Raw genomic sequence first — 25965 nt, 5'->3', positions numbered from 1 at the left:
GCTCTGTTTTTCCGGAGCGACGACTCCGTTTGTCACGCGAAGGGACGCTTCGCTTTTTCCTGCGAAACGCGAGAAAAAGAACGAAAAACGCAGACCAGTGAATGCGCAAGCCTCAGGCGCACGCGCGCCCCCCCCCCCTCTCCCAGTGTGAGCCTCGCGAGTTGAACTGAAAACATGGTCTGAGTCGAACAGAGATCACAGAACAGGTGGGCAGTCCGGCTCTCTGGGTCTCGAGTTTTTGGAGGAGAAGAACGTTGGTCAAGACCTGTCGTTTCTTACCATTTTTGTCGTTCCCGTCCAGTCTCGCGCTCCTGAGACCGAGACGTGAACGCTGAAGTCAGACTTTTCGATTTGAGTTATACAGTTCTGGTTCGCTGATCATTTGTACAGAGACAATATCTACTTATAACGTGATAATTACAATACATGGTCTAGCTATGATCTTTATGTTCTTAATGCCGGCTTTGTACGGAGAGGATATGGTAACTTCTTTGTACCAATCTGTACATTGGTGGTTCGGAAGTCGTTTTCCCAAGAACTAACGCGATCTCCTATTTCCCAGTACCGTTAGTCAACTCGTTTGGTCTGATCCTAAGTACGCAGTGAGCTGCTGCAGTTATGAGATACAGACAACCAAGTTCTGTATGATTGCTGTACACCACCACCCCACTGGACTGCTAAAGACAGCTCAAAGTGCTGGATTTCAATATCCTACGACATTAAGGTACGGTCGTAAGGTGCGCCAGGGATAACAGGTCAGATAATATTGGGAGGTCTAATCCTTGGATTGTATCAACACCTCCATGTCGGCTCATTACTCCCTTGTTATTGAACAAGATTCAGTTAGGAACGATCGTTCACCGTCAGATGTAATACGTGAGCTGGGTTAAGAACTCAGCGTTCCAGAGGCGTCTGGCTGCGACATCGGGTACGCGCCACGGCAGTTGCTTTCACTGGAGTTTTGGTCCAGTTCTTCTGGAGTGAACTTCGTCTTGCGTCTTGTAGGGCATGGTTTCATGTCTCCACGCGATCTATGCACGCAGGATAAAGCCGATCACCACGGCGAAGCACTCGTGGGCTGAACAGCAGGGGCAACTCCCTCCCAGAAAAAGGCCGTTTGAGTCGACTTGCAGCCCTCACTCGACAGCCACTCAAGATAGGTTGCGGTCTGGAAGTGTACTTCTCAGAAAGAGGCACAAGTTCTCGACTGTAGTGACTCGCATTTCCTCCATGCACAAGAAGATCTCTTGTCAAACGACTGAGACAGAAGCGTTTTTCACCGGCACCCGCGGGTATCCTGAAGAAAACGCAGCGAAACCTTCGATGTTCTTCTCTGGTCTTTTTATCCCGACGATCGTGGAACGAATGCCTCTAAACACGAACCCCTGACTAGTTCCTGACACCTGATGTTTACCAGCTCGAAATTCTGCGTCGTCTTTGTAGAGTGTGCTTGCAGCATGCGACAATAAACTCAGACGGAGAGTCTCCTGGCACAGCGAAGTAACAACGCATCCCTGCGTCCGAAGCCTTTGAAGGAGAGACTCACCGGAAAAGTATCGTCCTTCCTTTTTTCTTGTCATTTCCCTAGGCCACACTCCAGGGACGACACCGAAGAAAGACTCTGCACGCAGGCGTCGCGGCCCGGTGGAAAAACTGGGCTGCCTCTTGTGGGAGCGTTCCATCAACCCAGAGACCGCTTGCAGCGCGACCGTTCCAATTCAACATGATAGACACTTAGTATTTGTAATTATATCTGTGAGGACAAACGGGAACTCGAAGCGCGGTGTCGACGCCTTTAGGGGTGACAAAACTATCTGAATGGAAGTAGACGACATGTAAACCTTTTGTGCAGACTTGTTGTTCGCGAGAGGATGTTCTGCAGCTGAAGACAAAGGTCACCGCGGTAGTTCTTGGGGAGTCTCGACTTCCGAACCCCAAGGGAGATTTTCGCGCAAAGAAGTTGCCGGATCCCCGTACAACGCCGGACGAAGAACGCAGAGATCACAGCTCGACCATGCATGGTAGTCACCTTTGATAAGTAGACACTGTATATCTGTACGGTCCAGGACCCCGAACCTGGTGTTTCACCCGGGTGTTCATATCTCAATTTCCACGATTGGGAGGTTTCCTCATTGCTCGAGCTTTTCACCCGTGGCAGGGAAGGCGACATGGAGAGCATAGACAAACTACTTGAACTGTGCTCTGCGCTTCAGTCGTGAATTACCGTTACTACGCTAATCGCCGCGCGATAAAACGCCCACTCAGGTGCTGCCGGTGGCACGACCTTGAATCTCGAGAAAGGTTTGACAGGCGTTTTCTCTCTGTGTCTGTGTTCTCGTGCGCCGACGACTGTTTCGTTTTGGGGTTGTCTCTTGTAAGAGCAAGGACTGGCGGGGATTTCTGTCCGTCGGGAGAGAGGGAATTTGCGTTGCAAACGTGAAAGCCGAGGCGCTTCGCCTCCTCAACTGCACTGTGTTACGTCTGCGCTGTCGGCGAGACCCCACCGAGGAGCACCCGCCACACATGCAGCACCAAAGTTTCATCGTTTTCGCACAACGAAGGTCAACGCAGGACGAAATGGTTCTCTTCTTCAGACGCGTCTGCTCCGCGAAGCGCCGAATGGACGAACTCTTCCTTGGCCTGTCTTGTCCGTTTCATGTGGTATCTGGTCTCGCGACGCGGAACGCAGAATCTGTTCAGAGGACGGCCGTTTTCGTTGTCCTTTTCGGGGCTCCACCCATTCGAGTCCACCGTCCTTCCAGTCCTGTTTCTCTGCATGCGTGGACAGCCGAGCTTCTGCCCGACGTCCTTTGCTTTTCGTTTACTACTCTGTGTCTCCGTACATCGCCACTCTCACTCCTGCTCAAAAAGGCGAGACGTTCACGCACGTAACTCGGCACAGTTGTCTGAATCTTTCGCCGCTGCCCCTCTGGGAGGCTCTCGCCGTCGCGTTCGTTTCTGCATGCACAGCAGACACCACTTGAGCCGTGTCGCTTCACGACGTTCCACCGACGTTCCACCCGCTTTCATCTCCACTCGATTCACCTCGTTGCCATTCCGCCTTCTCCTGGAAATGCGCGTCTCCCCGAGGCTGCTTTCTCTCTCTTCTGTCCGCCGCTGTGCGCTTGTCGCCTGCCCTCGTTCGCCTTCTGGAGACCCTCAGTCTGCTGCGTGTCTCCTCGTTCACACATTTGACTTCGCGTCGGTCTCGTCTCTGCATGCACGGTTGGTGTCTGCCTCGACGGCGCGAGGAGGCGCAGAGCCTGTCTCCCCAGAGGCCCGCAGCTCCGAGAGGTCCAACAGATCTTCCGCTGCACACCACAGAACAGAGAATCGGTGAAGAAATGGTCTGCGTTCTGCACCCCGCAATGCCTGCAGCGTCAGGCCTTCGCTGTCGGAACAAAGCATTCAAAAGCGTATCGAGCTAGGTAGAGAGAAGGCTCTTGACACGCATGGCATGCGTACACGAACGACAAAGCGAAGACTCAGCGCGACTTTCGAGATCGGTCGCGACGGTTCACAGCGAAACAGCGTGTGCCGCCGCGAAATGACAACGGCAGCGCGAGCGCGAGGAAAAAAAAGGGAACCCAACAGAGCATTTCGAACCGCGACTGCGCAGGTTGTACAAAGTGGCGAACAGATGCTCCGTGGAAAGCGAGGGGAGAGAGAGGCCTCCCTCTCACGTCGTGCGTCGCTGCGCTTCGACTCGACGAAGTCGCTACTATACCCTTGGGATGCCCCTGCAAGCCATGCCATTTACACGGCGACACTCTCGTTCCTCGACAAACTTCTTTGACGGAGAAGAGAAAAAACAACGACCTCCAGTGACTGTGGTTTATCACGCGCAAACGCAAAAACGAGGATATAGTCCTGCCGGAGAGAGAGGTGACATGGAGAGAAGAAAAAGGAGTTCTGCGGCAGCTAGACATTCGGAGGGAAACGCAAAGGAGATACGCGTTGCAGCAGCTCCCCTACAAAAACGTAAACTGCCCTCTCGAGCAGAGAAGGTGAAACCCATCGTCGTTGTCGCGAGGAGGCGAATGCGACGAAAGCTGAACAGTCGATCCTCACCTGAAAGCGCTTTCAATTGCTTTTCTCCCTTTGCTTTCAGAATGTCTTCCAGTGTCTCTGGTCCTGCGCCAAACCAACCGAGGTTGTCGGCGATCAAATGCACTGCATCCACATGCAAAAACCTTTCTTCCACAGCGCATGCACAACGCGTTTTAACGCCGCTGGCCGGGACTACGCGCCCTCCCCCCAGCCGAGAGTGCCTCGCAGAAAGTTGAAATAATGCGTTTCCTTCTTCGATCGATTGACGTCAGCTCCTCACATATTCTGTTTCCGACGATTTCTCTCCTGCAATGCAGGCAAAGCTTCCTATACCCTTTGCACAGCCTCACGCCTGCATTAACATATATATATATATATATATATATATATATATGTATCTGAGTATCTCTATGTATGCATGTGTGTTGATATGTACATATGTATATATACACATACAGTGCGTATCCGTGGAGAAAGATATAGACGTCGATCTATGCGTGTCAGATGTACGTACTGAATTCGAAGCAATTTGTTTTTTAGCGTGAAGTACGCATCAGTGCAGGGGCGGACACTGCGCCTTGCTACACGACGCACCAACGAACGTCGTCCGCCCTCTTGGTGGATATGTGCGCAAACATACACCTATATACACCCGTCAATTCACAATATATATATATATATATAACATTATATATATATATATATATAACTATGCATATATATATATATATACTTATCTATATCTATATATATGTATATGTATATATATAGGGGGCTTTCGTTCACGCGCTAGGCGTTTTTCTTGTTTGTTGATTTCTTACGCGACTCGCAGTGAGGACATTTGATGATGACGACGCCGTGATGGTAGGCCCGCTGCAGGAGAAAGAAGCGAACGACGTTGCCTCGGAGATGAACCAAACTTTAAGAAGTTGCGTGCATTTTTTGGATCAACAGGAAAACGGAGTCTCGGGGGCAGGCGCAGAGCGAAGCGAACAGATGGATGGCAGGAAGGGAGGCGCGCAGGAAGAAGGATTACGGAAGCCATAAGAAGGACGATAGCGCGTCGAGTCACCGCCGCGCAACTGGCGCTGGGCACTGACAGTGGATGGCCGCCGACTCGCGGATGCACGGTTGTTCCTCCGTGAGGAAATCCGGAACCTGTGAGAAGCCGCTCTTTGCCTTTGGCTAGACGAACCAAAGCGAGAACAGACGCGTACGCAGAAGAAGAGCAGAGACGAGGAGAGCGAAGCAGAAGAAGGAAGGTCGGAGGGAAGGCAAGACTGGTTCCTACAGCAGCGACAGCAGCGAAGGCAGAAGCATATGCTGCGAGGAACTGAAGAACGAAATCAAGGCGCGAGGCTTACTTTGGAGAACTTTTTCACAGAGCGCCTTCCACACGGTTTGCAGGTGAAGAGGAGGACGTAGACGTCCGCAGCAGGCAGGTCTTCCTCTGGACTGCCCTTCCTCGCTCCGGTCCCAGGCACTCGGCTCAAGTCAATCTTCACCTCAGGAGCAGAGGAAGAAGCCGAAAGAGAAGAAGGACAGACAGAAGAAGAAGAGGACGAAGAAGAGACAGAAGAAGAGGAAGAAGAAGAGGAAGAAGCAGAGGAAGAAGAGGAAGAAGAAGAGGAAGAAGAAGAAGAGGAAGAAGAGGAAGAGGAAGAAGAGATGTACCCACGAGAAAAAGCAAACGGTGGGCACTGACTGGAAGAGGAAACTTGAGAGAAGGGTGAAGAGCACAGAGAAAAAGAAGAACGACAGAGAGAGGAGAGGCGAGAGACATGTGCGAGAGACGTAGCACAGGAGGAAGGCGACAGGACGGTAAGACCGATCCGCCTGAGTGAAGAAGGTAGGAGTTGTACTGCGGCCATTTTCAGTTGATTGAAGGAGAAGTCATCTTTTCAGAGAACACCCTGGATCGATTTGAAGTTCGACAGAGGATTCCCCGTGACGAAGGCTCCACCTTGAACTTACGCTTTACTTCTTCAGCACTGCATGGATTTCTGTCGGAAACGCGACTCCTCCTTTTCCTTCGTCTTTCCCTGACTCCGTGCACCTCGTCTCTCTCTCTCCTTTCTCGTTTCTCTCCTCTCTCGTTTTTCTCTCCTTCGCGAGTAGGCTCTTCCTTTCTGTCCTTGCGGAGTTTCCTTTTCTTGATCCTTCAAACGCAGCGCGTCACATCGAGACCGGAGACGAAGCAGACGCAGTGACGCGCGAGAAAGCGACAGAAAGCGACAGAAAGCGGGAGGAAAGGTCGCCAGGAAACAGGCACGCCGCTGGGCAGATCCGGGGCGCGCAGCGGCGAGTTTGAGTGTACATACACCTCGAGCAGTCTCTCTGCTGCATGCGGTTTGAGGAGGGAAAAGGAGGAATCGGTAGCGAGGCACTGCAAACGAAGATGGCAGCAGAGAGAAAGACCGACCGAGTGGAGACGAAGAGAGAAATGTAGGAAAGAATGAGGAGAGTCAAGGAGCAAAGAGGAGAAAACCCGTTTTCGTGGAGGTTCTTTATTTGCCGTCAGTCACATCTCCCCTGGAGCATCGCGACGGCAGCGATGATGAGAGAAGTCGATGCTTCGTGGAGTGCTTCCAACTCAACTCTTCTTCCGGATTTCGCCTGGGTTCCTTGGCATTTACATTTCTCCAGGAGAAAGCCATTCCTCTTGCAAGTCCGCAGAAGAATTCTCTTCCTTTTCTTGACACGTTCTTTTTCTTCTCTCGACCTCGCACTTTCTCGCGCCTTGCAAAACTGCATGCGCGTCGGCGCGGCGCCGAAACTTCGGCACCCTTGCATGTCCGTTGCTCTGTCTCTGTCTCATAGTGTCTCTCGCCTTCTCTTCGAGTTTCTCGTCCATTTCGTTCTTCACAGAGCCGTTTTCTCTTCTCTGACCGTCGACGCTGGAAAGCCTGAGGCTGCGACGGGGTCTGTGGCGAAGAACGCGCTGCGTTTCCTCGCTGTCCTGCTCCTCAAAACACCGACTTCATGGCTCCGTTCTTCTGCTCTCGTTCCGTTCTCGAGAAAGTCTCTTCTTCTTCGCTCTCCTCTCTCTGTTTCTTCTTTTCTGCTTCTGCCCCCAGCTGCCTCCCTCTGTCGAGAGGGGATGAGAGTCCAGGAGAGGTTCAAAGGAACTCGAATTGTCAATGTCCGGCTCCATCGGGGTGGCAGACCAGATGTCTGGTGTACTCGCTTACGAGATGTACATACACCCCAAAAAGCAGTGACAAGCCGCTAGCAGAATGGCGCGGTGCTGGAGCTGCGAAAGACTCTGTTTTTACGGCCTTTTGCCGGCATCAAAGAAACGGCCTTTCTCATACGTTCCTGTTTCTCCCTGTTGGCCCTCCCCTTCTCTCTTTCTTTCCAGCTCTTTTTCACCTCTCCACCGACCGTCTCCGCGTTCTTCTCGCGGCTCTCGACGTTCCGAGTCGACCGAGCCTGCCGGCGAGCACAGCGACGCGCATGTGCCGTCAGAGAATTCCGCTTTTTCGCTTTTTCTGAGAAACAAAGGAACACACACAATAGTCCGAACAACGGCCGTTCGCTCGTCAGCTCCGGCAACGCCCGGACAAGGTTTTGAGCAAGCATTTGACTCTTGCGGCTGCCGCTGGAAAACTGGGGACGTTGAGGGTGTCTCTGCTGCCTGTGGCGCTTGGCAAGAGCCAGAGTGCGTTGCTTCTCGTTCCTCCTGCCCTTCGTCTCTGCCGTCCCTCCCCCATAAAGCTCGTGCTTTGTCTCCATCGTCCTCCGCGTCTTCCGTGTGTTGCCGAGGTCGCAAATCTGCATTTTCTTCTTCTCGCGTAAAGCACTCTATTCAAGGTCGCATCGCATCTTCAAGGACTCTCTGTCGGTCCTCTGGGTGTGGTTGCAGGCGTCTGGCTTCCTCCCTTTCTCCTCGTCTCCCCGAAAACATACCGTCCGACTTCGCCTCTTCAGGTCGGTTTGCAGAGGCGCTCGCATCGTCTCTGCGCTTTCAACTTGATCTTTCTCCGCTACCGCCTCTCTCTCCGTCTCTCCCTGCTTCTCTTGCGTCTTCTGGAGCTGCTTGCTTTCCCTCCACTTCCCGGTGTTTCTCCTCTCTCTCTTCCTCCCCTTGTGCGTTTTCTGCAACTCCCTGCTCCAACGCTGCGGACGCTCGGCTGTCTCTGCGTTCACCGTTGTGTTGGTTGCCTCTGTCGTCTCTCGGCTCGGATTCGCCTCCTTGCGGTTCTTCCGCGCTTCCTTCGTTTCGTCGTCGATGCCTTTCAGTTTCCTCGCGTCTCGCGCGGATCATGTGTGACCTGGAAAGAACACAAAAACAAGGGTGCCGCCAAGACGAAGAGACTCCAGAAAGCGTCGGTTCTGAGAGAAGACAGGAGGAGAGGGCAAATCATCAGACAGCGCTTGCAAAGAGCGAACGCGAGGAAGAAGAGCGAGGAGAAGATGAAGAGCAGCGAGAAAGAAACAACTCCCAGGAAGGAGAAAACAACCAGGAGGACAACAGAGACCAAGTTCCGTCCACGGGGCAGAACAGCTTCTTCGGGCGTCGGGGGAGACAGACGCGACGTCGACTCTGGCTCCAGAATCGTTTAGAGGGTCACAAGTCTGTCAACAGCTTCGTTCCCTTTTCTGACTCGTCTCATGCTTCCAACAGGCCGTTGACGTCTTTCGATGCTGCTTCCACCTCTTCCTCCGCCTCATCGTATGCTTCGCTCGTTTCGCGGTCTCCATCTTCGGATTGTCCCGAGACTTCTCTCTCTTCTTCTCCTTCTCTCTCTTCTTCTCCTTCTCGCTCTTCTTCTCCTTCTCTCTCTTCTTCCTCGGTGCTTTATTCGGGAGGCACAGCGAGCGCGAGAGTCGCCTCAACGACGACCGAGAAGCTGCGATGGGATGTGATGAAGAGCTTGACGGAAGAGGACGTCGAGAACTTTCCTCGCTACGAGAAGCCTTTCGTGGATTTCTTGTGGTGCGAGGCCAAGGCCGGCAATGGAGGCAAGCCGAAGAAGAATGCAGTTCGGTGAGAGCTGAGAGGAAGAAGAAGCAAACAAAACCAATCCCTAAAAATGCGCACCGAACAAAGAGCAACGACGGCCATTGTGTCCTGCGATAGGGACGCGGAGACAGCAGACGCACCGGTCAAGAAATCGGTCGGACAGAGCAGCGAAACTCGCAACAACGAGATGCGCCAGCAGTGACGAGAAGTCAAGGAGTTACCAAACAGCTCTCACTCAGAACAGAGTTATTCCCCTTCTTATGGCGGAGTTTCAGAACTCTTTGTTATCTCTTGCTTCTTTTCTGTGTGTCGGTCTCTGTCTGCTCCTCTCTTTCTTTCTCTTCCGTCTCGCGCTCTCGACCCTCTCTGTCTTAGTCTCTGTGTGCGGCGCGCTCTCGCTTCCTCTCTTCCCGTTTGTCTTGCGCCTCCCTCTCTGTCACAAGAAAAACGTTTGACCTTCTCTCGCGCGCTTCCCCGTCTTTGCAGAAGTCGCAACTTTCGAGGTCCAGGGTACGGTGGACACGGTGGAAATGTGATTTTGGAGGCCGACCAGCGGTGCGGGGATCTGCTGCAAGTTGAGCAGAAACTGCAGGCGGACGACGGCGGCGACGCAGAAGGCACGAGCCGCGGCTTGCATGCAAAAGATAGAATTGTCAAAGTAAGCGGGAAGCGCGAGCATGCGTCCAGTAAATGCGGGGACGCAATGGACTGGGTTGTGCCCCGTACGTGAAGGCGTATTCGGTATCGCAGGAACTATAAGTTCTCTTTCTATTCGACTGTAGTTGTTGTACAGTCTCGAATATCGGATCTTGCAGGGAATCCAACCGTCTGACGCCTCTTGAAGGGTGTACTCGCTTCGCCTCTGTTCCTATGTCCAGACATCTGTTCATGACAATCGTAGGATTCTGAAAAGAATCGAAGAGCACGCGGGGTTTAAGGAGACAGTTGGAGACACCTCACTGATCCTCGATATCCGGTCGGCTGCTGAAGGCCATGGTAGCAGACGCGAGAGGATATGTTGCTGGTGTGTTTGCAAAACGTTACACGATCGAGAATTGGAATCTCAAATGCCAACTTTGTGTTTTTTCAACAGAAAGGATTTCCACGTGTCTGGTAACGATTCCCCCCACAGCTCTGCCTTTCATCTCACTCAATCTCACCGTATACGTACATCTATGTGGAGACATATATGGTATTCGTATCGCCGGACCTCACATCACGCATGCATACAAATACTTACCTGTCCTTTCTATCACTCACATATAAGGCATATACATATACGCACACATATATATACATATATATACATATATGTATATGTATATATATGTATATGTATATGTATATATATTTGTGTGTGTGCATCACTTCTTGCAAGAAGTACCCTAATATGTGTTTGTCTGTCTTCTTTTCTTTCAAAGGCTCCCGCATCTCTGCATGCGTGGAGCTTGTGTGTATTGGTTCACGTTCGCTGTCGTTCATTGGAGTCTCCGTGTTTATCGAGCTGCGAGCAGAACGGACGACGTTCAGGCTTCGTCCACTTCCTGCTACATGACTCCTTTCTGGTGTTCTCAAGGCTAGGTTCCGTCGTCTTCTTCCTCTTCGATCGTCTTCGCCTTCTCGATCTCAAGTGACGGAGCTTGTCTCCGTTCAGACGTGATCTCTGCCAAATCTGCCTCTTGTTCTGTCCTTTGTTTCTTCATTCTCCTTTTCGTATCAGGTGCCATTGGGCACTATCGTGAGGAAACGCGTTGCGACGGGTCGCCTCAGTCCCGAGGGACGACGCTACAAGCAGAGTCTCTTTTGGTAAGCCACTACCGCTTGCAGTTTGCTGTTTCGTTTTGCGCTTCTCTCTGAAGTGACACCACCGTTCTCGTTCTTCAGCATCCATGGCGTCGAGCAAAACGGCGCGCCGACGGTTTAGAGTCTTGAAATTTGCAGTGTAGGGTCGTTTTCGCGGGAGAGTCTGATGGCTCATGCTTTGCGGTTCATTTAAGGTTTCGTTTACGGTTGAAGGCTTAGGCTTTGGTGTCGACGGTTTAGGTAAAACGGATTCCAGTTTGTGGTTTATAACTGAGGTCTCCTGGCTACGGTGTAAGGTTTTCAGTCTTCAGTTTGAGGTTTCGAGTTTTCTGTCTCTCGTCGATGGTTTGTGGCCTCAGGTTCCAATTTCTGTTCAACAAACAGAGCCTGGCAGTTGCGGCGGGGGGGCGCGGGGGCCTCGCGCCCAGCAGCTTCAAGAAGAAAGATGGACGGCTACCAGAGCCTGGCGAAAGAACTTTTCTTGAACTCGAGCTGAGACTCCTGAACGACGTCGCCCTGGTTGGGGCACCCAACAGCGGGAAAACCTCCTTCGCTGCCGCGGTCACGAGGTGAGCAAAGCAGCGACATTCCAAAGAAGGTACAGAAAAAACAAAGACGCGCAGAGAAACCCAGAGAGAGAAAGCGAGGGTGCAACTGGAGGTTGACATCAAAGGCGAACACGACGAAGGGGAAACAAGAAAAGAGAAGAGAGCGTGACACGAAGGCACTGCATGCGTGTCTATTGCCATGAGTTCGCAAGAACTGTTTGGCTGTTGCTCCAGACGCGTTTGAGAGTTTCTGCTCTCCCTCGGAGTCATCATAGAAACAACCAGCCTGGGATTTGAGCGTGGACGAGAAGCGACTGCGACACTCGAAACGAGACAGCACTGGAAATAAGCAAGGAAGGCCAACGGTCTGTGGGAGGGCGCCCTATATGCTGCTTCCATGATTCAACGCGATTTTGAGCAGTCGTTTTTCAGCCGGGATGCTGGAGTATGAAATGTCTGTAGGAGACGCAACACCTGTGCTCCTTTCCCAAACATCTACGCTATCGCTATCCACTGGGCGTTTCGGGAGACGTCTTTCTCCGGGAGAAATGTTGAACGCACTGTGCATGCAGTTTTAAAAACGCATGCAAATTCTCATCATTGGCGTTATCTCTGCCTCTTTGAACGTACGCGCTGCGGTTGCTGCGCCGGGGATTCTGTCTCCTTGGGACAGTCTGTTTCCCGGCCTCCTTGTCTCTGTGCCTCTCTGAGACTCTGTATTCTGTTTCTCTCTTTGTGTGTGTCTTTGCCTCTGTGTTTTTTTTTGTGTGTCGTTCTCCCTCTTCGTTCTGTCTCCTGTTTGTCTCTACACTCCTGCGACGTTCGTTGTTTTTCTTTTTCAAGATACCAATCGAAAATTGGATCGGAGAGCATGCAGACGCGGCGGCCTCACATTGGCACGTTGCGTTACGTCGACGGGGTCGAGTTCAAGTTGATGGATCTCCCAGCTGTCTGTCCAGGAGCGCACCAAGTGAGAGCGAGTTGCGACACTGTTGTTTCCTTTCTGTTGACTTGGAGGTTTCCGAAAGAGCGTCTTGCAAGGCGTGTGTTGCATGCAGAATACGCTCTTTCAGTTTTACTTGTACGCATGTCTCCGAGTTTCACACCACGCAGGCGGACCGGATGCCGCAGAGCGCTGACTCATCGACGGCGAGTGCGTCGCCAACAAGCGAGGGTGCACCTTCAAAGCCTGTCACTTTCGTTTGTTTGCCTGATCCGTTCTCTGGATGTGTGTGCATATAAATATCTAGCTGTGGGCGTTTGTGTATGAGAACTTGTGTTTATTTTTGTGTGTATGTGAGTCTTTTCACGTATACAAATGTGTATGTGTATATGTGTCTCTCCGCATACTCACGGATGTTTATGGTGAGGAAAGGCGACGTCAGTCCCTATCCTCTGGAAGATGTTCGATTGTCGTAGGCGTTTGTTTCCAGAGTAGGTGAGCGCAGATTGTGGACCACTGCAGTGTGTGTGTGTGTCTGTCCTTTGGCGTAGGACAAAAGCCGAGGCATGCGCATTCTTCGTCACCTCTATCGCTCTCGACTTTTGGTGTACGTGCTCGACGTCGCGCGAGGAGCCTTGCTTCATCCGGGACAGAACACAACGGTGACAGAAGAGAGACTGCTTCTGACAGAAGATCATCCCCTCACTGGCGCGGAAGGAACGTCGAGGTACTTTGCGGCAGAAGGCAGGCGCGATGCCCTGGGCGACAGCGAAGGCCCTGCATGCGGGGGCGTCACCGGACAAGGTGATCCATTTGAAGACTTTCTCTATCTGCGAGAGGAGGTCATGAAGCACCGCAAAGATAACGAGGGAAAGAAGGAACTGGTAAGGAGACAGTTCAAGAGCTCGCGAACAACGAAAGGAGTTCAGGCCGAATGCACGAGAGGGGGGCTGCGGGACTGACTGTCAGGTGTCTAACGCATTTGAAGAAGGGTGCCCTCAAGAAGGATGTCAGAGAGCAGAAAAACGAGAACGAAAACCTATTAAAGAGGCGTGGTATGTATGCACAGGAGACCAAGCGGACGCTGACAGTGAAGAAGGGCAGTACGTATCCCGTAACGGTGGTGGATGAAGTGTGTCGAAACGCGAGGCGGACGCTCTCTGAAGCAATCGCCTGTGAGGCGACCGACGAATGCTAGGGAGGACCAGACGTGACGCAGCCAAGAGGGCGTAACCTCTCTTGTCATTTGGATTCTCTTCACAGGTCCCGGAATGTGTCGAAGGCGTCAGAATTGCGTCTTTATGTCTTCGTTCGTGTCTCTGATTTTCGGCTCCGCAGGTCATCGCCACAAAGTGCGACGCCTTGCATCGGGGATCTTTGTACCACCTGGACTCCCTTTACTACCGAATGCGAAATCAGTTTCCAGAGATTCCTATCGTAGGTCAGTGCTCTTGACTGAACTTACTGGAGATGAACAGCAAGCAAATGCACAAGCACGCATCAGAGACAGAACGAGTCTTCGTCTCCCAGATATCGAGGAACCGACAGGTGTCAGGCTCTGAAAATACAGGACAAGCTCATGTTTCCCAGAAAGCGTTCTCTTGCGACAGGTGCATATCAAGTGCGACGTGAGGCGGTTTCGGGGAGCAAAAATGTCTGTCTTGTATGGTGGCTCTGGTATTTGTCTTCTTCCTCAGATGCTTCTCTCTGCTATCGTGTTCGCATCCAAACGCTCTCGTCCAGAATGATGCCAAAGGGCTATGTGATGCTGTTACTGCAAGCAACGACGTCTCGCTTGCGTGGTGTCTCTCGTGTTAGGTTCGCTGTTTCAGGTGAACTCATGCTTTTGCTTCTTTCCCTTACACTTAAAATTGTCAGGCGTTTCAGCGCGATTCGGCTTGGGCTTGCAAGAAGCTGTGAGCACTATTCGCCAGCTGTTGGGTCCCGAGGATTGGCTAGTCAAAGAGCGCCGCGTTCAGATGGAAAAATCGTGGGAGGAGTTTTTACTTCCGAATCGGGCTGAAGAAGACAAGGTGAGTGTTCGGAATAAGCAAAAAAAAAGGTCGTCTTGTGTCTATTGGTCAACACAGTGTGTACTGAGCACATGTGGGCTCGGTAGACGTCTCATTCGGTCCTCATGCTGGCATTCATAACCGCTGTAGATGAGAAAGCAGGACGGGGGGCTCTCGAGGCCCTGCCGAGGCACAGAGTGTTCTTCCAGATATCAAGGAATGGGACATAGAACTCCACGACCATGTGCCAAAAGAACGATACCAGATTTCCATGACGACCTTTGCCAAAATAAAGAAGACAGGATTATCAGCGGGGACGAATGAGTGATGCTGAAGACGCTAACCTGTCATGTACAGCTGAAACCAGAGACGTCTCTGCATCACACAGGTGTTGACGTTACCGTGTTTCTGCAGAATGTTGCCGAATCCATAGACCGAAGCATTCTGTACGGAGTAGCATTAGAAAGGATTTCGACATCATGAACCGTCCCGGAACAGCTGGTGGTTTCGCCGGTTTCCTGCTTTCTTCTCAGGCTCTGCGAAGACTCGATTACTTCCCCCTTCCCCCCGTCAACCTCCCGGCAAATGTCGGCGCCTCGTTGCACCCGCCTCCACCCCTGACAATGAAGATTGTCGGTTCGCATGGCTTTTCTCACTGTCATGAGAACATTCCAGTGAAAGAGTCGAACCCCCTGACAGGCGAAACGAGTGCTCCACGCCTTGAAGACGAATGGTGCGACTATACAGATTCAGAAAACGTTTGATCCTGGCTGGCGATGAAATTCGTGGAGCTGAAAAGCGGGGACAGAAGCGGGCGAGGGGGAAGGAAGGGCGGCGCCAGTGTGAAGGTCGGATCTTTCGACACACACTTCCACAACTTAACTTGCAGTAACTCTCAATTTTCATAAGACTATCAAACACAAGGGAAGCAAATTTGAAATACCCAACAGCAAAAAGGGAATTCTGTGTTTAAAAACCCTCAGCGAATCTTGGCGACCATGAACTGTCTCACGAAGACTTAGCGAACAGCAGTAGAACTCTCGACGTTCCAACAGTCGCAGCAGGAATCACAAATCGGAATCAAGTAGGAGCCTGCTATGCTCCGAAATTGAACTTCTCCACTTTTGTCGGGTGGCCGTGTATTCACTGCCTTAACCACGGCAGTTGCTCCGCTTTTCCTTCTCTCGCGCTGGCGTGAAACTAACGGGGCTGTTGCTTTGTTCGACCATGGAATCACGCAGCCGAGTACAATGGCTTACTTGTCAAACACTCTTTATGGCACTGAGAACCACACTGCGCCGGATACGGCCCACACTACGATAGAGAGGCATACCTGTAGTCCGCAAGCTAGACCGTTGGAGTTTGGAAAGCGGACCACATACACGGAGTCGAATGTGGTGGCAGCACCACGCAGATGCTTTCACTTTTTTGTGGTCAAGCATTGTGTTGTGTGGCCACGTGTGTCGCTCTTTGTAGATGTGGCGCGTCCGTGCAGAGGCGACTGGTGCGGGCGGCGAACACGCTAGCCGTGACATTTTTTCCTTCGTTTTGTGTGTCTACTGATCGATGAGCTCTAAGTCTTCACTACCATGACGCGTGTGTCCAAAGCAAATGTGTACTCCTTGTGTCCGCGGTGACGCTACGTGTTGTCAAAGCTGCTTCCCGTCTCTGGATCCATCCTCGGTGACATTCCGATGCTCGTGGTTGCCCACTGGAGTTACAGAGCGCAGCGCCATATCTTACCACGCTTCTCAAATCATCGGCATGATTTCTCCCGGACTGTCCAAATTTGTTACCCAGATGGCACATGCGCTTCGAAAGGAGTAGATATTTTAAGTGCATCATACAAGGGTTATCAATTTCTGTATCATGCAGAAACGACTACACAACATAAAGGGTGATCCGTAGATATCGAAGGGATCTGCTGGACATTATACTCTCAACACGTATCGATGATGTATCATGCTAACCTGTAGCTCCTGTTGGAGCGCTCATACAGCGACAGGCTAACGCGGGATGCTGCCGCCTCCGTGTCAACATCCTGCGACTGGACCTGGTCTGCCATGATGTTGCTTCTACAACATAAAATGTGTTACTGGTGCTTACTCCTCGTTTTTAATTACACGGTGAACGGAGCTGTGTTCTACTTTATAAGAGATGTGAATCAAGTTCCCCTTACCTCTTCTTGCCCTCCTGCCTCTCACTGTACGCGATGTCGAGTTTCTGCACACGGCGATCCGTCACATCCGAATGCTGGCGGCACTGCGGGAAAAAAAAGCGTAAACGCAGCGTGGAATGTAGTGCGGACTTGTGTCACTGTGATGCAACAACTCCATAAATCTCGCTTTTCAGGAATCGAAAATGGAGACTCGTGTCTGCTTCTGTTGATGGTGTCGACGACGAACGCTGGCCAGCTCACCGTTTCTTGTTGTGTCTGGCCAACCGAGTGAGCAGCCCAGAATGCATGCAAAACTGTCCCGAAACTCAGAGAACCTCGAACATACTATTCACATTTAGAGCTGGTTTGACGAATGCTTTTCACATCGCAACTTACCTGCTGGACTGTTTCAGTTGTGTGTGTGGTCTTCAGCTGGCACTCGGTTAGCTACAGTTTTCGACTGCCGAAGGATCTTCATCGGAGGGTCCTGTAAACGCTCGCGGAGAACCTTTGTTCCATCTGGTCAGCTTGGAAGTAGGACTCTTCCTATTGACTTAGTGGTTTGTTTTGGCCGTAACCGTGTAATCTGGAACCAAAAACGTGCAAGGACTGCGGACGTTAGGAGCCCTGCTACTCAAAAAATTCATGACGCGTTGAATTCGTCAGGCATCTCGGATGTCTTGAGAGTGACCGGCTTGAAATCTTCTTGCCCGCGGAGGATCGTCTGCCTCTGACTTACTGGCAGGTTCTAACGCCTCCCTGGGGCTTAGAAAGGAAAGTCCCTATCAAAGCGCAAACGGGGCACAGGCTTGTCCACGACCATGAACGCCTTCCAGTCGCCAAGCTTGGACATCACCATCAGCCGGGGTGATGTCGTGAAGGAAGGGTGGCTATGCAAGCAGTCAAAGTTTCTGAAGGACTGGAGACGACGCTGGTTCGTTTTGACTCCCTACTGCTTGTGCAGCTTCAAAACGTCGGACATCTACCATTCCAAGCCAACTGAGGTACGGACAAGACTGTTGGCGAGAGGATCTCCGTGGGGGTTGCATGCCGGCCGCTGCTTTCCGGTAGCTCACGTATCTCGAAATTTGTGGCTGTCAGAACGAACTACACCGCAAAGCTAGCTGTTGTAACTGCACTGCCGAGAAAGGTGAGTGCACTTCCACGCGCAGTGTCTGATGTGCGGAGCATTTTTTTTTCTGAGCTACGTAGCCTCGCAGCGACGATTTCTCTTGCTGTCTCGAGGTTGCCGGTGTATCTATCTTGTGTTGTGGTCTGTGCAGATCCTCTTTCTAAGGGACTGCAGCACTGTCAAGAGCGCTGACGAGGACATCCAGAAAGAGAACGCATTCCGGGTCGATACTCCTAATCGTGTGTTTTTCCTGATAGCTGACAACAACCAAGAAAAGGAATCGTGGATTGGTCACATCGGAAGGCAGATGGTGCGCCCGTCAGTCATGGTTAATGACTCTTACGGCCAGGACAGTGACTAAGAGATTCAGGGACCGTGGGCTGGCAACGCTAAATGCCTTCCCCGTCTAAGGTGCACTGCTTCGTCGGTCGACTCCCCCATGTGCTGACAAAGCCAGAAATTAGAGAATCTCTATCCCAGATGAAGGCGCATGGCGTGTTACGTTCCCAGCAGACATGCTGAGTCAGAAGCACGATCGGAGGGCGTGATCTGCATGCACCGCTGGTTTTATTAAAGTGAACGACCACGCTGGTTGAACGATCAGCGAATTCCTACTGAGTCCGGACCCTTTTTCGTCTTTTCTACTTTTGTCCAGCTCCAGTCTGGTACCTAGATGTTGCTGCCAGGCACTGCTCCATCGTTGTGTTGGTGTCCCACACGCAAGATCACCTTGGAACGCCCAATCTCGTCTCCTGCATCTGCTGCGTTCTTGAATGGTAGAGGTTATTTCGGCACTCTTTGACTGGGTCGCGCAGGCGAAGAGCAAAATTGAAACATCGTCACGGTAGACTCTCTTCAAAATCTCCACAGAGTCCCACTCTCAGTGTGTCATCATGGCAGAAGTCTCACAGAGTCATCCGCGGTTTGTGCACGTGTCCTACGTCGTGTGCATTTAACGACTTTCCCTGTCACAGTTCAGCTGACATATGAATAGGTGACTGCAACAGCTGTATGTACAGCCGAACCATGAGGCCACCCGGTGCGAATTTGCCCGTCATGACCACTCAGTGCTGAACATAGTTGATGCTTTTTTTCCCTGTGTTCCGTGGCTCTGACTGCGGCTTCGACTGTTCCGTTTGTGGCGACAGACTCCCGAACGTTCGAGAACTAGATCTTTCCCGAAACCTGTGCACTCGATACCGTAGGAAACGTACAGAAATTATTGGGCTGAGTAAAAGCGTAGGAGGATTTCGAGAGGGACCACACGGTGGCTGTCTCAGTCGCAAAACAAGCTCGTGCTGCAAGCGAGGATGACTTCCAATGGCCAGTTTCCTCACGACGTGTCAATGAAGCAAGAAACACCCGGAAGCGACTCATGTGCGAAGGTGGCCAGCTCTCTAAGACCAGAACGGCTAGAGGCGAGACTCCGTAACGCAATTAACGACCTGGAAGCGCTCGATGTAAGGTCTCTGGCGTGTAGTGCATTCTGACTCTGTAATGCGAAACAACTTCCTTCACCTTGAGCACCTCGAAATGGATATGTTCAACGAGGTCTTGCATTGGTCTTTGCTCCGAAACGAGCGACTTCTTTTCGACATCAGAACGACTCGACTGCAGGTTTGAACTTGGTCATGATACGAATGACGTGAATTCCGATACGGTTCCTTAGGTGCAGCAAAGATCGACGATTGTAGGTCATCCACCGTGACCAGAGCCTGTTTGGCACAATGCAGGAACACCTTCCATCTCAGCTGCGGCAAGAGAAGTCGTGGCTCCTTTGACGGGCTCACAGAGGGAATGTTCACACTTGAGGAGTAAGAAAAGGCCCAGAGCCTGAGTTGTTTGTCCGGACTCTTCCGGCGCGTTGTGGTAGTTGAGGCGAACATTCCACGCCCCTTCAAAACTTCTGTGTCTGCTGTAAGAGCCGGGCGCTGCGTTTTTCGTGAAGCAATAACTATCAAAGTAGTACTTAATAGGCGGCGCCCTGTCCAAATCAAGATCGTCACTGAATCAAGAACACCCAGTTGAGATTCAAATACGAAGTGGATATTTCCTTTCGTGACATTCTACATCCTTCCTCTCCAGGTGGACTGGGAAGCCTTGATGGGTATTTTAAAGTAACGGTCACAGGATTACAACCGGTGTGCGTTCATTCCGTATGCTTTCATTGAGGTGACGTTTGCCTCCTTTGCTGTACATGTACGTGTGCTAGCACGGAAGTGCTGAATATCTTTCCTCGACACTTTAACCACATGCACACGCTTCCAGGGAAGTACAACTGCTTTCTCTACAGACCAAATGCCTGTATGATACGGCAAGCCGTCGCTGTTAATGTAAGCACGTCACTCCTTGCTTATTGTTGATTCTTCAATCTGGCCACTCAGCTGTCTGCCGCTGGTGCGTGTGGCAGAAGTCCGCACATCAGAGACGGCATGCACGACGGACTTGGTGCTGCGGGGCAGTGGCCCATTAGGGAGCAAGAGCAAGAATGAAGCAGAGTTGTCCGGTGGTCTTGTTCCTATCCCAGGCCCGTTTTTCCCATTCTAAGCAGATCACTCAGAAATTACGCTTTTTCTTTCGAGTTTGAATGTGGATTGAGGGAAGACGTTGCCCGTTTGCATGCTCTTTCGCCAGTGTCTGCGGACGGACCGGCGGGCTGCTGTGTCTTCCTTGTTGTAGTGCTCAATTTTGTCACAGTTTGGACGCATGCCTGTCTGCAGCCCAAAGCATGTCTTTGTGGCGCCCTTTGCTCGTCGATTGCACTTGCAGCAGTCCGTCGTCTGTCTCATTCCCTTTTGACTTTTTATTGCCGTCTATTCCTTGTGCGCCAGTGCATCGTGTGTTGGCCACTCGACCGCGTGCCACGCATCCATCCATTCAAGGCACCTGCGAACCACTTGTTTTATTTCGTCTGAAGCGTTGGGTGTATTTCAACAGTTTCGACAGTTTGATGATGTGAGGAAGCGCCTTCTCCGAATTCACGTTGTGCTGGGGCCCTCTGCCTCGTCCGCAAAAATGTTCTCTCAGCCAGAAGATTTCAACTCCGCCCGAGCCCGATAAATCTTCATCAGCTCGTTGCGTGGAGTGTTCTGGTGAGGCAGGTCACTGAATTCGTGCTTGTTCCCGACTCTTTTCGTCTTCTCCGTGGAAACGACGCGGGACACCAGGCACTACCCGCGTGTTTTCCTCAGGTCTTACCGCGGCGAAGTCACCGCGTGGACTCAGCCTTTTTTCCGCGGTTATCCTGTTCTCTGAGTAATAGGGTTGGGATTTTTCCCCACCGTTTGTTTTGGACACCGTTTAAATTTGGCAGTCCTGTCTGGTGCACACGCGGACGGACATCCCGGTGCTCCACCCAGCAGTATGCTTCCCTGCAGTGTGCGTGCGCAGTGATTTGAGCGAACCAGATATTTGTTCGGGGCGTTTGCAGCGTTTTTGAGTGCCTCTAAGGTTTTTCATTGTCCCCTTTTCGGAGAGTATTTGACCAGGGTTCCTCTTCTTACCGTGGTTTCCCTCCTTGACCGAGTGTCCATCAACTCTTTTTTTCCTTTATTCTCTATCTCTCCCCATCCATCCGAGGCCCAGCGTGAGAGATGCTTGCATTTTCTTCCATCCGGGCGTCTGCGCTTTCAGGGGCGTCGACGAAAAGTGTTTCTCCTGGGGAAATCGTGACAGGTAGCCCGGGCGAGGCACAAACGCCCGCAAGATCCACGTCGATCGACTCCTCTCCTGGCTCTCTTTCCCGAGAGGCTGACGGCAAGGGGACCGCGTCTAGCCCTTCTTCGGCCGCAGGTTCTCTGCGGAAGTACTCCGAGCCGACTTCCGACAACCACGCGGAGTCAGGCGTGGCGTCCTGTGGCGCCTCCACCATTCATGACTCCGTCGGTGCTGGCGGCTTGACGCCTTCCTCCGCGCAGTCAGGGATTGCGCATTTGCGTGCGCGATTCAGCTCCTTGCCGGCAACCTCTGGTGGAAATGGGTTCCCTTCTGTCGCCTCGACTCTGGCGACGCGCTGCATCAAGAGTAACAGCGTGACTGTAGCGACCGGCAGCGCATCAACGGTGTTAGTGGCGGAGCCACTTCCAGCGGCTTTGCGTCCGAGGAAGAAATGGACGCCGCCCCCGGTCCAATGCAAAACGGTGGAGACGCCTTTGGCTGCCGCACAAATCTCTGGCGCGTTTCCGCCACACCTGCCCCTGCCTGCAGGGCACAGACTGGACGCTGAGGGGCGCCTGGTTCCTGAGACAGTGACCCTTTTTGTCAAAAAGGATGGCGAGCGAACCGGATTCCCGAAGCTCATCACGCGGCCCACGGCTCACTTCGCCCGGCCAGTGCCGTTGTGCAGACTTGTTGGGATCAATGAGACCGTCATCATGAAAAAAGGCCTGATGGCTGTCCTTCTCATCGACGGGATCGGCAGCCTCGCTCTCTGCATGCGCGCCGCCATGACTGCGGAACAGTGGAGCGAGTGCGGCGCCTCTCTTGATGCGAAAAGAGAAGTCGAGGAACTCGAGGAGCTCCCTGAGCGCGTCAAGAACCGACAGACAGTGCGCAAATTGATAGTGGGTAAGGTGTCAATTCTATTCTCGCAGGAAATGCCTGTAAAAAGAGGGCATGACATGGTGCTGGAGATTTCTTCAATGGCTTCACTGGGAGGGTACAGAAGCCTCGTACTCCAAAACAGTTCCGGTTAAGGGGCCGAGTGTCCTGGGTTGAAGCTGGAGTATCTTCCCGCGTTTGCGATCTTAAGTGTAAGGCAGCGTCTGTCTTCGCTCCCGCGTGACATCGATTGCATGCGATCTCAGATTATGTGTAAACTCGACCCGTCACTCCACAAAACCCTAAACTCACCTTCCACGTTGCCATTTAGGGTTTAGGGTTTTCTAGCTTCAACGGTTTACAGTTTCGAGGTGTCTGCTCAGGCTTTACGGTGTCAAGGTGTCAGCTTAGGGTTTAGGCCTTCCTGAGGTTTTTGCTTGGGATTTAGGGTCTTCCACCTCTTACTGATCGTGAATTCGAGGCGTCTGTGTCGTGATACGGGTCTCGACGTGTCTGTCTTCTCGCTGCATTTGGGTTCCTACTTTTTGTCTTCTTTCCGTCCAGGTGAAATGTCTCTTCGTCAACTGTTACCGATTGATGTGTCGACCGTCGAGACGGACATGCAGCTCTTGTCTATGCGTCAACTGCTGATGTTTCGCATCAAAAACTGTTACACGTTTGACTCGGCCTCGCTGCACCACGCCGCGCATTCCTCTCTGCTGCACACGTTGGACCGTCGGCTGGCGGGACTGCTGGGCGAGTGGATTTTGCAGCGAACGATCTTCGGCCTGTTCAAAAGGCATGTGCTGCATCACGCGGGTGAGTGCTTGAAGCGCGCATGCGAGAAGAAGAACGTGGACACGCCTCCCAAAACCTCCCGGTTTACTTCAAAATGGCCCGGGAAGCGTGAGCTCTCTGCTGCTCAAGCTTTCAAGGCCGTGATGCGGCGCCTGACTCTCGCGAAAACGGAGGAACCTACATATACACCCGGAACAACTGCGGTGCCTCCTGCGTCGACCCAGGCGATTCTGCGAGGCAGGAAGGCGCCGACGCCGCCTCAAGCAGACACGAAGGTTGCGAGTTGTGTACCGGACGTGGGTGATTCGGGAGACCTGAGCTCCAAGGTCGAGAAGTGCCCACAAACGAAGAAGCGGTGGATCGGCACATCCTTCTTCTCCGCGATGCGGAGGGCCACGGAAAGACCTGCGGTGGCGGCGGTCGGGGCAGCGAGACTCTCAAGAGCCACGACGCTTCCGAACTTGAGGCGCCAGCCGTCGAAGGGAGCCCTCGCGGCAACGGTGGCGGCGCGACGGGCGCAGCGGAGACACTGGAGACGGTCCTTCGACGACAACATGGTGCATGCATGCGCTTCGCGGCAACAGGCCATGCTGGTGGAGAGAGCCTCGCTGGTAGAGGTCGACACTGACCCCGGGAAGGACCGTGAGGAGAAGAAGCCTGAGAACGATGGCTTGCGTCCGACCCTTCTGAACTCGATCAAGGCCAGGGAGTCGAACGCTCCGGCGAAGTCCGCGACGCGCGAGGCAGAATATCGGGAGCAACAGAGGCGAGAATCCGCGGATTCCCTCGCGAGCAAAATGGTGGAGCAGGCGTTTCTTGCGGGGGGTTTGATTCACTACTTGCCATCAGAGTACGCGATGCCGGGCAGGGTCGACGAAGCGACGGGGTCGCAGAAACGCGAGCTGGGCAGACAGCTGGTGCTGCAACTGGGGCTCATGCTGGCTGCGAAGGACAGGCGAAGGAAGCTCTTTGCATGCATGGAGGAGCTGGACACGATCGTGAATGGGAGGGCCGGGAACGACGGGAAGTTCCACCGGCCCACGCGGACGACTGGCTCGGGGAACCGCGAGGCGGCCATCGCGGGTATGCAAAACGGAAGTCCAGGCACACAGCAGGCACCGAGCACGCTCACGTCGAAAGAGAAGGGGATGCGGCGGCAGAAGTCGGTCGCGTTTCCAGGGCTTCCCGAAGAAGACGGCAGCCGCGATGAGAGGCAACAGTCCGGAGGCAAGAACGGGGACGTTGGCGAGACAGACGGGAACGCTGGGGCTGCCTTGACGCCGCAGAGAAGCGAAGAACGAGCAAGAATATTCACGGGCTTGTCTCAACTTGAACACGATCGCGGAAGCGTACTGGAGGTCGAACGCAATCCGGAGGGCATGTGGATTCGGCTGCTGGTGAGCGCGAACGTGGCGGCCGAGCTGGCCAATATAAACTCTGTGTCGCCGATCAAGAGCAGCACCTCGCCGGGGCAGAAACCGAAGGCGACGCGCGGGGCGTCGACGGGGTCGGGCGTCGGCTTTGGACGAGTTCGGCGAAGCACCAGTCGGTTTCTCTCCGGGAAGAAGAACGGTAGGAAAACGATTGGAGCGACAGCCGCGGAATCCAGCCTGGACGCCGCGATCCAGCGCTCTCTGCATTTCGAACGACTGAAACTGGAGCTGCAGCGAAATCCGCGCGCCGGCTGGTGCGAGTGCTTTCTCCTGATCCGGCCTCTAGTCCCGGGTCTGTACGCCTCGGGAGATCCGGACGAAGCGAACACCTTCAGCGACAGACTGCGGCGTGCGGGGTTGAAGTGGACCTGTTCGACGACGTGTCTCGCAGAAAGCGCGAGTGTAAGGACAGCCGGAGAAGGCGAGTACGAAGTCATCGTCAGCGACGACCGACCCGTCGGTGCAGGCGTCTTTTGGGGAATGCAAGCGGGAGAAGCGTTCTGGCAGCGCCCAGGCAGCGACGCGGGTTTGTGGGAAGTGTCGCTTCTCCGCGACCAGGTCCCTCTCGATATGCATGTCGGCGGCGACGTCCGCGTCAAAAACCTGATGAAGGAACTGACAGAATGCCTGAACCGGAGAAACCAAGAGAAGGCGCTAGAAGCTGGAATGGACTCCGAGCGCGGCTGACCTACGGAGAAGAAGGCGGAAAATGGCCGAGGAAAACCGTTGAGGCGACTTCCCACACTTTCAGAAGGGTTAAAGTGCGGAGGGGGTCTGAGAACTGTTTGCGTCCGTGCGGGAGTCAGGTGGCAGCCACCGGGTTCGGCTGTACAGACAGCACTTCGCGCTCGGTGGGGGGAACTCGTGGTGAATGTGATACCAGCCCAAAATCAACGCGACTGTAAAGAAAGAGAACGTTGCACGTGGAATAGAGCGAAAGAAGTGTTAATCTGGAGTTTGTTAAAGAGCCGTTCAACACGTACCTTGCTGGGTTCTGCCTTGTATGTTTGAGATCGCCACTCTTGCAGCAAGACCCGGAACAGGCAGATGTTGGACCGAACGGGGGTCGTAGGGGGGGGGGGGAGTATACGGACTGTTGATCTCGACGTGGGTATCGAGCAACTGTTCGTTAAGCGTTTCGGAAAGATGTGTTTTGTGCGAACGCCGGGCCACGCTGTGCGTTGTTGACTTTTCTGCGAGTGTGGTGGTAGCAAAACGTAGCAAAAGAACACGTCAGGTTTCGCTTTCGTTTTTGAACGTAAGGTTGTCTGCGAGTATTTCTCGACGGATCGGCCGGTAGTAGCGCCTGTGTCGCTCTGTTTGTACGCCTTTTTGCGGAGGCAGAAACGGTGGGCGAAAATGCCTCTGCTCTTCTGTGCATTGACGGGCATGTCACAGCGTTCAAAACGGCCCCTGGCAGAAACGGACTTTGGTCTTGTTGCAGACAGAGGGGGTTATCTCCACACGGACGTTTAAAGGACACGCATCTGTGTTTCGCTCACCCTTTAGCAACCGTAGGCCACTCTGGATCTTTCACACACTGAAAAAAAAATCGAAACACAGTGGGGGAATTCAGTGTCTGT

General features: G+C 52.9%; 5 protein-coding genes across 5 annotated transcripts; 4 read left to right on the top strand and 1 right to left on the bottom strand.

Moving 5' to 3' along the window:
* Positions 1-3183: 3183 nt before the first annotated feature.
* Positions 3184-5921, bottom strand: TGME49_260340 (DNL zinc finger protein; the record flags this gene model as incomplete). The annotated part of the gene is made up of 4 exons (XM_002365166.1): positions 3184-3311; positions 4072-4173; positions 4872-4923; positions 5415-5921. The coding sequence occupies 4 exons, from the start codon at positions 5919-5921 to the stop codon at positions 3184-3186; spliced, it is 789 nt and encodes a 262-aa protein (XP_002365207.1).
* A 1365-nt stretch (positions 5922-7286) lies between these two features.
* Positions 7287-15086, top strand: TGME49_260360 (GTP-binding protein; the record flags this gene model as incomplete). The annotated part of the gene is made up of 9 exons (XM_002365168.2): positions 7287-9040; positions 9503-9674; positions 10737-10822; positions 11179-11388; positions 12211-12337; positions 12862-13194; positions 13649-13751; positions 14189-14343; positions 14856-15086. 9 exons carry the CDS (start codon positions 7287-7289, stop codon positions 15084-15086), a joined length of 3171 nt encoding a protein of 1056 aa, XP_002365209.2.
* A 1736-nt stretch (positions 15087-16822) lies between these two features.
* On the top strand, positions 16823-18432 carry TGME49_260370 (AtPH1 family protein). The gene is made up of 2 exons (XM_002365169.1): positions 16823-17484; positions 17764-18432. Exons 1-2 carry the CDS (start codon positions 17302-17304, stop codon positions 17971-17973), a joined length of 393 nt encoding a protein of 130 aa, XP_002365210.1. The 5' UTR covers positions 16823-17301; the 3' UTR covers positions 17974-18432.
* A 490-nt stretch (positions 18433-18922) lies between these two features.
* Positions 18923-19320, top strand: TGME49_260375 (hypothetical protein; the record flags this gene model as incomplete). Its single annotated transcript, XM_018781230.1, has 3 exons — positions 18923-19072; positions 19137-19229; positions 19288-19320. The coding sequence occupies 3 exons, from the start codon at positions 18923-18925 to the stop codon at positions 19318-19320; spliced, it is 276 nt and encodes a 91-aa protein (XP_018637065.1).
* A 1885-nt stretch (positions 19321-21205) lies between these two features.
* Positions 21206-25249, top strand: TGME49_260380 (hypothetical protein; the record flags this gene model as incomplete). The annotated part of the gene is made up of 2 exons (XM_002365170.2): positions 21206-22178; positions 22716-25249. The coding sequence occupies 2 exons, from the start codon at positions 21206-21208 to the stop codon at positions 25067-25069; spliced, it is 3327 nt and encodes a 1108-aa protein (XP_002365211.1). The 3' UTR covers positions 25070-25249.
* Positions 25250-25965: the final 716 nt, after the last annotated feature.

Source organism: Toxoplasma gondii, chromosome VIIb, assembly GCF_000006565.2.
Source record: "Toxoplasma gondii ME49 chromosome VIIb, whole genome shotgun sequence".
Lineage (NCBI taxonomy): Eukaryota > Apicomplexa > Conoidasida > Eucoccidiorida > Sarcocystidae > Toxoplasma > Toxoplasma gondii.
Note: the sequence above shows the minus strand (reverse complement) of the source record. Positions and strands in the feature narration are given on the sequence as shown.

What these genes read in the sequence shown, in the direction of transcription:
- TGME49_260370 (XM_002365169.1), top strand. Translation starts at nt 17,302, where the DNA reads ATGAACGCCTTCCAGTCGCCAAGCTTGGACATCACCATCAGCCGGGGT. An exon ending in ACCATTCCAAGCCAACTGAG is followed by an intron (nt 17,485 to 17,763) that starts GTACGGACAAGA and finishes TGGTCTGTGCAG; the next exon opens with ATCCTCTTTCTAAGGGACTG.